Source organism: Drosophila obscura, unplaced genomic scaffold (genome assembly GCF_018151105.1).
Source record: "Drosophila obscura isolate BZ-5 IFL unplaced genomic scaffold, ASM1815110v1 contig_187, whole genome shotgun sequence".
Taxonomy (NCBI): Eukaryota; Metazoa; Arthropoda; class Insecta; order Diptera; family Drosophilidae; genus Drosophila; species Drosophila obscura.
The window spans coordinates 1,478,118-1,490,036 of record NW_024542775.1 but is presented as its reverse complement, the minus strand read 5'-3'; the positions used below and the strand labels follow the sequence as shown (position 1 = coordinate 1,490,036).

The 11,919-nt window shown below is 43.8% G+C and overlaps 1 protein-coding gene across 1 annotated transcript; it reads left to right on the top strand.

Annotated features, from left to right (window-relative positions):
- Positions 1-1,702: 1,702 nt before the first annotated feature.
- LOC121404188 (myb-like protein Q) lies at positions 1,703-2,975 on the top strand. The gene is made up of 2 exons (XM_041593415.1): positions 1,703-2,689; positions 2,781-2,975. Exons 1-2 carry the CDS (start codon positions 1,703-1,705, stop codon positions 2,973-2,975), a joined length of 1,182 nt encoding a protein of 393 aa, XP_041449349.1.
- Positions 2,976-11,919: the final 8,944 nt, after the last annotated feature.

Below are 11,919 nucleotides of genomic sequence, written 5' to 3'. Positions count from 1 at the left end.
TTTAATCAAACTATCTACATATACTACTATTATTAATTCCTATTATTAAGACCTATATTACCCACATATATATATTTCTAAAGTTTTTGAGCCACTTATACTTGATAATGCCCTACTCCCCTCCCCCGATTAGTGGACTGCTGACGGGGCTGAGGGTTTGTTTACACTTGGAATGAATGAGCCGGCTGAGACGCTGGCAGAGGAGATTCCCGCTGCCGAAAGTGGAGTATGCGCTGACTATGGCTGCCAAACTGTGGTCAGCAGGCAGCTGCATACAATAGAGTTAAGTAGAATAGGAGCCCCAATAAATTGTTCATAATGCTGAGCATAGTATTGTATAACAATAAAATCCTTCTTAACGTGACGTAGACTGTCCGCCTCTTTTCGTCTATTGCTATTTGTCATTGTCTTTGTCTTTGTCATTGTATCGTGTCACTCTCTCCCTCCCTCCCTCACGCTTTCTATTTAAATTGATTGTCTCTGCCTGTGCCTTCTTTCTCGCTCTCTGAAGTCAATTCCATAGCCAGCATGGCGCTCCCGCTCTCTCGCTCTCGCTTCGCTCGTGCTCGCTCCCTCCCTCTCGGAGAGAGTGGGCCTATCGTGGCGTCAGAGTGTGGAGTGTGGTGAGTGAAATGTGGAGAGGAACTCCTGGGCCATGGAGCAGAAATTATTATCATCAACAACAACAACAATCAAAAAGCTAATTCAATATGCGAGTGCTAACGCACTCGCAACAAAAACACAAATAATAATTAACCAAATACACCATCAATAACAACTACAGTAGGTTATTTGGGAGAAAGCATAAAGAGGGAGTGTAGTTCAGAGTAGAGTAGGGATTATAGCTATGCATTTAGTGAGATGTAGATATGTAATGGTTTTGACATGATTTGGATATGATTGGCCCCCTTGATCGGAGTTGATTTTCAGCCGTTGCCGTGACTATAGGTGTTTAGCCGGTCGTGTCTGGGCCGTGTGTGTCTGTGTGTGGGCGTGTGTGGGTGTGTGTGTGTGTGTGTGTGTGTGTGTGTGTGTGGTGTGCCGTTTTGCGGAACGGCATCCGCTCGAGGCAGAAGGAATCATCATCATCATCAATCACCACCACCCCCGGTTGGCCCCATGTACATGCCACATGTACATGTGTGAATGTATATTTATATACATACTGAACTCTATAATTGAGGTCTTTGTTTTTGCTCGAGCGCCCGATCGGACGACGATGACGACAGGATGGTGGTGCATTTATTGCAGGATGGGGCCAGGGTTGACAGAGCCGTTTTGCCGTTGGTCGGCCCACATCGATCGATCGATCGATCGTTGCTGCCGCCGCCGCCGCCATGCTTTTTTCCCCTTCACCATTCCATTCCATCCATCCATCCATCGTTTTGATGCGCTGTAAAATGTAAATTCAAAAAGAAAGAAGCACACATGTGTCTAATAAAGGGAGAGCAAAACCAATCCACCACTCAAAAGACAATTATTTCAAACAAATAACATGTAAAACCCTCAATTCGACAAAGAAAAGAGAAGGAAAGAAAGAGCTCATCACAAAATCCAACATCACCACTACGAGACGAATGAAGGAGAAACACGAGAGTCTGCCAACGACTCAGTCAATCTGCGTAAGTACTTTGAGTTGACCGAACCACTTCATTTTCTGTGCGGGTGGGAACAAATTTCCGAACCTGAAAAGAAAAGTAAAATGGAGACGCCAGTATCAGCCCCAGGCCGATCCCGAGCTCCAACTCCAGATCCAGCAGGGGAAACGACGACACCACCTCCAGATGAAAATTCACCGTTGCATCGAGCCCCCATTTTATGGGCCAACCTGCCGACTCAGCATCAGCAGCGGGAGAAGAAAATGCATCAACAGCTCCAACAACTACAGGAGGAGAAACAACAAAAACAGCTACTCCACCAATTTCATCATCAACGGGTACAGTCCCAGCCACATTTACAGGTACAGAGCACTGACGCTGTGTCGCTGACCACAGCTATAGCGGCAGATGCCGCCATTGCCGACGCTTCTATTCCAAACGCTGATGACGCTGATGAGGCCGCCATCATTAATTCCATTCTCGCTCCTCCTCCACCTCCGCAAATTATCGCCCTCTCTTCGGTCCCGTACAGTCGAGAGAGCGGGAGCGAGTTTGAGTCTGAGTCAGAGTTTGAGCGTAAGTACGAGTATGAGAGTGAGAGCGAGGGAGTGAAGGAGAGCCGCTCAGAGAGAGAGTGGCATGGTGAAGAGAGCGATCATGACTCTGACTCTAACATTGAGTCGAATCGGCTTCCCCAACTTTGTCTTCACCTCTACAATGACCACTGCCCGTCCCATCACCGCTGCTGGCAGCTGCGCCAGCGTCGGCAGCAGCAGCAACGGCAGCAGAGTCAGAAATCTCAGCAGCAGCAGCAGCAGCAACATCTTGATGATCATTCTGGCAGAGGTGGGGATGTTCGTGTTCATACAATCATTCCATCGAACACTGTGCAACCAGGTTTGATTGCAACCTCTGCCCCCAATCCAACATCATCATCATCGCCATTGGCTGCAACTGCAGCCTCTACTCCACTTTTAACGTTGACTGCAATTCCAACCAAAATTTCAACTATGGCGCTGCCATTAACGGAGACTTTAGCGATTGCGGCCATGCCGCCGCCTTCACTGTTGTTTTTACCATCATCTTCATCAGTTACAATCGCCACTGATTATTGTATTGGAAATTGCGGAAAAAGCGCCGCCACCGCTACTACCACTACTAATAACGATACTGATGCCATAGCCGCCATTGACCGCTCTCTTGCCGCCACCACCACTACTGCTTTCGCCACTTCTCCTGTCCACACTGTTGCTGAGGACCCAGGAACTGGCATTGATACTGGCAGAGGAAATACCCACGGCGGCATCAGAGACGCTGACTCAGGCATCAGTGCCCCCAATGATGATGCTGCCGTTAAAGTTACTACTACCGTACTAACGACATATTTATCTGCGACAGCGTCTGATGCAACAGCAGATTTATCACCAACAACAACAGAAGCTGCAGCAACAGCAGAAACAACAACATCAAATGCGGCAATCGACGTCACTGCCTCCCATTATCCTGCCAGTGGTGTCAAATGTCAACTTGATCATCAATAGGCTGCGCATTGATCCTCGTGTTGGCAACTTTACCAGCAAGTCCATCGGCTGTAGCGGTATCAGAGGAAGATTTATCACCAACAACAACAGAAGCTGCAGCAACAGCAGAAACAACAACATCAAATGCGGCAATCGACGTCACTGCCTCCCATTATCCTGCCAGTGGTGTCAAATGTCAACTTGATCATCAATAGGCTGCGCATTCATCCTCGTGTTGGCAACTTTACCAGCAAGTCCATCGGCTGTAGCGGTATCAGTATCATTACCTTTGATACTGCCACTCGTAGATCGATCCTCTCCATACTGAATGAAGACCACTGGGAGGAGGTGGACAGTGACGAGGATCTCAACGAAGCTGAATATGACCATGAACGCGAGTGTGGTTCCATCTTGCATCATTTTCACTATTACACGCACCAAGTGCCAGAAGAATGCGGCCTGCGTGTCCTCCTGCATTGTTCCGAACCAGCCAATCCCATAAACAACAGCAGCAGCAATAAAACCTACTCCATACATGAGATCAGGCAGGAGCTGAACAATAGAGGATACAATGTGGCCTTTAGGAGGCTGACCAATGGGCTGAAAAGGCAGCCCCCTGCTAATCTGCCTGTGAGGCGGTTTGTTGAGGACGGAGAGGAGGAGGATGTCGATGACCCGTGGTGTAAGACCACTGAGGAGAAGGCAGAGTCTTTTGCCCTACACCTTGAGCAGAGGTTCAAGCCGCTGCTCAATAACACGGAAGCGGAGAGACAGGACATTGAGGATGAGCTTAATGAGCAGGTTAGGGCCTCTGAGATGAGCCCCATGTTTCGCCCTGTACAGTAGTCTCAATGATCCCTAAGCCTGGCAAGCCAGTGGATAAATTGGCCGCATCAGCTTGCTGTCTGGGCTGTCAAAGCTGTTTGAGCGGCTTCTGCTGACCAGGATGATGGAAGCGGACGGATTTGAGGAGGCGATTCCCAACCACCAGTTTGGGTTCAGGCATGAGCATGCAGCCGAGCAGCAAATTGGAAGGTTGACCAAGTTTACACTGGAGACGTATGAGAAGTATATGTACTGTTCAGCAGTCTATATGGACATTCAGGAGGCATTCGACAGGGTCTGGCACACAGGCCTGAAGCACAAGATGAGACAGTTGCTTCCGACGGCACTATACAGATGCCTCAGCAGCTACCTCGATGGACGAGAATTTATGGTTGTGTGCCCAGGTGGTGTTAGATCTGGAGAGAAACAGGTGATGGCTGGAGTCCCTCAAGGCAGCGTACTGGGGCCTGTTCTATACAACTTGTGTACGGCTGATATGCCCATCCCACGCGACCCGAATATGTTGCTGGCGACGTATGCTGACGACACAGCCATTTTATCCAGAGGTTGTACCCAGCGGGTAGCCATCTCGAGTCTGAATTTGTTTCTGTACAGAGTCTCTGACTGGGCCATAAAATGGGGCATCACCATCAACGCCACCACATAACGGCAACTGTCTCTAAAATCAAGGCTAGAGTAAAGAAGCTTCACTGGCTGCTAAACAGCAACAGTAAGCTATGCCTAAATGCAAAGATTATTCTTTATAAGCAGGTCATCGCACCCTGTTTGGGGTCCCCTTGCCTCTAGTCTTGAGTTTTGTCGCCTACAAACTGAGCAAAACAAAGCGCTACGGACTATCACAAATGCCCCATGGTATGTTCGCAACGATACCATCCATCGGGACCTGGGCCTTGAGAAGGTGGATGAGGCTTATGCGAAGGTTTGTAAGAGGTATGTTGACCGAATGAGGACGCACCCTAATCGGGAAGCAGCAGCAGTCATCAAACCCATATGTGCCCCGGAGATTGGCCAGACCTCGGTATTCCGAGTACTTGAGCACTTATTTGCATAGGGAAGTTGAGAGACAGGAATGGAATCGTAGGATAGTTATACCCTACCAGCGGCCATACACTGAAATGGAGCAGCTTGTGAGCGACAGAATAGATGCGTCGAATAGGAGGGTGATGCGAGCCATGGGCTATAGAGGGTATGAGGAGCCCGTACCCACCCCTCAGCAAGCGCCACGAAAAGAACTCGAGGCCTGAAACGCGTCTGTACTTGATGCTGCTGAAAATGAAACTGATCTGAGATGAGCGGCAGCTACTTGCTTGCGGCTGTTTTTCTTTTTTCTCTTCCTACAGGCACACACAAACGAAACCGCAAGAGACGCGGGGCCGCAGTTGTAAAAAAGAGACGGCAACAGCAACAACGCCAAATTATCTCATTGAGATAATTGCGCACTCTCCCCCACACACATGCCCATACATACATTCACACATACACACACGATATTCCGTACATACATTTCTCGCTGCCTCGGACCAGAAGGCAGAGAGAATGTAACAAAGAGCGCAAAAAGCGCAAGAAGGAAGACAAAATATGGAATGACAAAATATGAAAATGGGAAACAACAAACTACTTCTAAATATGCTAATACTTTAAAAATAATTCTTTTCGCTGCTTGGCAGCCAATATTTCTACTTAAATTTAATCAAACTATCTACATATACTACTATTATTAATTCCTATTATTAAGACCTATATTACCCACATATATATATTTCTAAAGTTTTTGAGCCACTTATACTTGATAATGCCCTACTCCCCTCCCCCGATTAGTGGAATGCTGACGGGGCTGAGGGTTTGTTTATACTTGGAATGAATGAGCCGGCTGAGTATGCGCTGACTATGGCTGCCAAACTGTGGTCAGCAGGCAGCTGCATACAATAGAGTTAAGTAGAATTGCAGCCCCAATAAATTGTTTATAATGCTAAGTACAGTATTACATAACAATAAAATCTTCCTTACCGTGACGTAAACTGACTCCCCTGAACCTGCTGGTTCAGGCCAAGGTCGGAGATGGCTTGCGCTACGTGATGTAAGTTACGTATAGCCACCGCACCGTATAGACACACAAAAAAAATATCGGTCAGCTTTTGTCAGCGAGCAATTGGAATTTTTCGTTTCATATCGGTCGTTTCATTTGGTATTTGTTGGTATTTTTGGTATTTTATAAAAATGTTTTTGGTATTTTTTAGTACACGTGACATGGCTACACTGTTTTTACCCGCCAATTTCAAATTCAAAGTGGCCAGCCCAATGTATACGGCAATTTCTCAAACTAACCTAACTTAGTGCCAGCAGTGGCCGTAGGTTGTCAAGCGGGCGCCCCAGTGCAACCAAATTAAATTGTTTCCACACTGACACCTTCAATACCACCGAAGGGCTTTGCTGGAACTAAAGTATGGTAGTTCCAGAAATCGTCTTTTATACATGGGGGCGTCACTGTGCAAATACAAATGTTTGCATTTCATATCGGTCAGCTTTTTTCAGCCAGCAATTAGAAATTTTCGTTTCATATTCATTGCAGATCCTGAAGAGAGGAGAGAAGTTGAAGAGAAGCTGCTATTGCCCAACATTTCAAGCCAAGATCAACTCAGACCACTCTCTACTAGTGAAGTCCAAGCAGAAATCAAAAAGCTGGAAAATAATAAGGCACCTGATCTTGATCTTGACTGCAATAGGACAATAAAGGCGTTACCAACATCGGCCATTACATACCTTACGATAATCTTCAATTCCTCCCTCCAATTTGCACACTTTCCATCTCCATGGAAATGCGCCAGGTCACGATGATTCCAAAACAAAGAAAGCCTTTTGAACAATTGGAATCCTATCGGTCAAATAGCTTACTCGCAGGATTCTCCAAGCTGCTAGAGCGCCTCATCCTCAGACGACTTTTTGAAGTGGACGCATTTGAAAAAGCAATGCCAAACCATCAATTTGGTTTCAGGAGCGAGCACTTTGCTGAGCAGCAAATTGGACGTGTTACGCAATTCATCCTGGAGAGTCACGAACGCCAGCTGCAAGTGTCAGCGGTGTACATGGACATCCAAGAGGCCTTTGACAGAGTTTGGCATCAGGGTCTCCTCTACAAGCTCAAAAACTTGGTCCCTACACCCCTCTTCCTCTTACTCTCCAGCTACCTCTCAAACAGATCATTCAGAGTGGTCTGCTCTGGAGGCATTTCTTCGGGCGAGAAGAATATCGCTGCCGGAGTCCCGCAGGGCAGTGTCCTGGGCCCTGTGCTGTACAACCTGTACACCTCTGACATACCGCAGCCCCGAGCCAATACCACCAACACCCAGATGATAGCAACATATGCCGATTATGCTGTTTATATGGTTGCTGCTCGTACCCTGTACCAAGCCAAAACTAACATGGAACAGCTCCTAGTTCGCACCCTAGAGTGGTCCAAAAAATGGGGCATAACTACTAACATCAAAAAGACGATTCACGGTACTCCATACGCTCTCTCCACTCCAGAGCGGGACCACTGACATCGTCCTCACAGATGGCTAAGATCCAGGTCATTCAGAACAAGTCGCTGTGCGGCAAAGTTAACGCCCCATGGTATGTTCGCAACAGCGTTATCCACGCAGATCTCCAGATTCCCACTGTGGAAGAAACTTACAATAAACTCTGCGGAAGCTACTACACAAGACTGTCGAGGCATAGCAACCACCTTGCCAGGAACAAGGCACTCCTACCATACGCACCAAGGAGGCTATCCCTGTCTAGGCAAAGATACTCTTCGATGATGGCACGGCACAACGCCAACGACCTCAACAATCTGGCTAGAGTTCAGGCTACAGCGCTGCAAGCTCGCCGTGACAGCTACCTGGCCAATCCATTCCCCACATAAGTTGCGCTTAGCAACACCAACACCACAGCGACGATGATCAGCAGCACCAATCCAGAGATTCCAGCTGCGTCGGCTCCAGCTACTAATCAAAATTTTCCAATTTAATTTTTCAATTCACAGATGGTCGAAGTGTGATCTACGCCAAAACCTACTCCAGCCAGTGGTGCAACGGGCTGTGGACAAATTTCCATACAATTGGAACTGTCTAGCAGCTGCGTAATGTACCAACAGGTGTATGGACTCATTGCTGCAAGCAAGCGTACTATGGCGCCACACTGATGTCTGAGCTGAATGGCAGCGATATGCTGCGAGATCTCTGCAGGGTACTGCCACTAACCATACAGTATATAGATGTGCCAGTTCATACAACGAAAGGGGCGCAGTTGAGTTCGCAGCGTACGTTCCCAGATCTTCGGCTTTGGGAATGGCCGCGTTCGGCTCTGGGAATGGCCGCGTTCGGCTCATGACGTCACACGAGCCGACTGGCAGCAAGCATGCATGTGTTGTGTAATTGTTCACTCCAAAATATATGATTGTATGCATAGAATAATTTTTAGCTGCCGAAACCGACTTTGTTCGAGATTTCAGTTTACGTAAACGTGTGTGTGCCATGTATTCACACATACTGTGTTTGTGTGTGGGCTCTACAATTTTTGGACGCTTGAATTGGTTTTTCGTTTTGTTTTGAGGGCTGATGTGATGTAGCGACCTATTCAGGGCCGGATCAACCCTCAACCGGGCCCTGGGCAACCATCAATCTGGGGGGCCTCCTTTATTTTGTATTTTTCTCAGTGGCTATCATTTTTATATTTTATATATTTTTATTCATTATTTGGAGTTTTGTTTTTTCAACAAAATTTTTCTGTTATCTCTAGGGGGGACCTAGGCAACTGCTAATCCGGCCCTGGACCTATTCCCGTCGTCAGACTTCATATTTTCTTGGTGTATTCTGTCGCTCGACTCGACGCGGGTCCGAAGCCGAAAGCAGAGGCAAAGGCTAACCTAAAAGAGAATGGAAGAAATACCCCCGCGACCGTCGCAGCATCAGCTTTTCAAAACAAAACGAAAAAATATTTTATGAACGCTTTGAATAAAATAAATGTACACATCTAGTAGAACATTTTCCAGAGCTTTAGCGAATCTAATTTTCAAGATAATTTTAGTTTAGGAGATATGAGCAGAGATAACATCCTTTATTTTTATATATTGTATTTATTTCCCACCCCCACCCTCACCCCCACCCACTCTGCACATTCCTCAATTATGTTGCGGCAGGTCAGCTCAGGTCGCTACATCAGCCCTCAAAAGCTTTGAGTCAAAACAAAACGAAAAACCAATTCAAGCGGCCAAAAATTGTAGAACCCACACAAGCACAGAATGTCAGAATACATGGCACACACACATTTACGTAAACTAAAATCTCGAACAAAGTCGGTTTCGGCAGCTAAAAATTATTCTATGCATACAATCATATATTTTGGAGTGAACAAGTACACAACACATGCATGCTTGCTGCCAGTCGGCTCGTGTGACGTCATGAGCCGAACGCGGCCATTCCCAGAGCCGAAAGCGGCCATTCCCAAAGCCCCTTTCTTTTTATGAACTGGCACATCTATATACTGTATGGTTAGTGGTACTGCACAAGCTAATATCAATTAATATTTAAATAATTTAGTATATTGTCACGATTGTTATCGATAATCTTTATTTATTAAGGTATTTAATGTTACCATGTCATTGCTCTGCCCTAACTGCACTATGTAAAGTGCAGTGGCGCCATCTTTTTTGGAAAATATGCAAATGTAAAATGTATAAAACAAAATAAAAAAGCTCTGAAGCTCGAGCTTCCACCAATGCCCAGCGAAAGCGTGGTGTTTTGCTTCGAATTTTTCGAACTTCATTCTGCCATTGAATGTTCCTCTGAAAGGAACCAAATCAAATCGATTTTCGAAAGTTTTAACCGCTAAACTGTAACGCTTGGATCAGTACAATGGAAAAGTCGTAGCGCCACTAGCGGTCATAGTGGTGGAGAGCTACCGCAATAAAAATACCCCGATCTCCGTTAATGTAATAGTATTAATAAGGTGATTATTGTAAAAACGAACTTCCAAATGCAGTCTTGGTCAAAATACCCCGATCCCCGTTAATGTAATAGTATTAATTTAATACCTATAATAAATCCGTATTCGTTTCAGTATATCAGTGTTATGTTTCCAGACTCGTATGATATTACACCGTTACATGTGTATCTAAAAACGTTGCCACGCCCCCTCCACCTTCAAAAGGACGAAAATCTGAACAAAACGTATATATTTAAGTATCATATTCGTAAATCAATATCAATAATAACAAATATACTTCTCAACAAGGTGTCCTAATGTGGGCGTGGTCGGATTGACCTGAAATTTTTCTCACTTACTTTAAGTGCTAATATGATCAATTCCACTAAAAAGCAGCTCTCTAGCTTTATTATTATGCCAAAGAAAAGGGAATCTGCAGATGGCGTCTCGTGGGTTGAGGGATCATTGCGGCTCAGATCTTTCTTCATGATATTGTAGTGGGTAACATCGATTGCCCTGAGCTGCTTAGTAAGATTGGCTTCAGTAAGCCTGCCAGGAGCCTGAGAGCATATGCCCCCTTTATGGTTGATTTTCACCGGAGCAACTCTGGCAATACTGAATAACACTCTTCGCCAGTATAATGCGTGTAAGTTGGGATGATACAGGCGATAACTTATAATCCAGTTCAAAATTTAACCCACCTTAAGCAACTTACTAGATATGATCATTCGGTTGCTCAAGTGCTTTATGGACTATTGAAAGTGGGATTATACGAAATTTAAGATGGTTTATCTATTCAACATTGTTTTGTTTTATTAAGGTGTACTTTTTAATCTAATTTGCATACATACAGTAAACACTAATTTTTATTATATTTACTTAAACGTACAATTCTTATTTATTTATATATATATATATGTTAATTTTTTTTTAACTTAGGAATATTTATAACATTTTTTTATGTATAGATTGTTAGCCCGTACCACTATCTAGACCCCAGGAATGATATATGATAACCAATAATCGAATAAAAATATGAGGAAACATCAAACCTAGGCTGAGATTAACATATGTCCACGCTATTTTTTAAATTATATTTTCAGTTTAAAGAAGTTAATTTTAAAATAAAATGCTTTCAAATGATTTTAAAAGAAGTGAAATGTACAGGGACTATGCCAATACACTAATAAAAGCTTTAACAAATTTAATAAAACATAACTCGTAGTGTTATACACACATATACCAAATATACAATAAAATAGTAAAATGTCTATTGTTTTGCATACAAATCAGAATTAAATTTCAATAAGTTGTCGGTTCTAATTTTGTAAATATTTGTTAAGTCAAAATTGAATGCACATGATCCATACATTTCTGATTGTTTCTTCCTGGTTTTACATTTGTATAAAAAAGAAAGAGTGGTTGTAGAACTAGATATGGTAATTTATCACTATATTCTTAACAGTACCGACTCGAATAAAAACGATATTTAACGCGTAAACTAACAGAAATATACATAGTAACGATATTTTAAAATTATATTAAATAATTAAACTTTAAATATTGCAATATTGTTTCAATGTGGTTACAGTTGTACAAAAAGCAACTCAAAGCAAAACACAGAATATTGGAAGCATTGGATAGAATCAATTTTAATTAGAATTACTTTTAAAATTAACTAAATATCAGTTTATCTGCATCATTCAAAAAAGTATGCCATTACAAATGTATGTAATATACACGATTGCAACTATACAGTGTAAAATAGAAAAATTCTTCCAATGTTATTATAATATATATATATTAGTGTATAAAATATATATAGTATATATATAATATACAACTGTATGTTATGCTTACATTTCTGAAAATGTGAAAAAAACAAAATGTTACAGTTTTGCTCTGCTTGACAAAGTTTTTGTGTTTGGTTCCTTCCAGAGGAACATCAATGACAGTCTAAAGTTCGAAAAATTCCAACCGGAACACCAAGC

Bases quoted from the DNA above. Each gene is read 5' to 3' on its own strand.
- LOC121404188 (XM_041593415.1), top strand. From the start codon at position 1,703: ATGGAGACGCCAGTATCAGCCCCAGGCCGATCCCGAGCTCCAACTCCA. The intron at 2,690-2,780 runs GTTACAATCGCC...CTGATGCCATAG, and splicing joins TTTTACCATCATCTTCATCA to CCGCCATTGACCGCTCTCTT.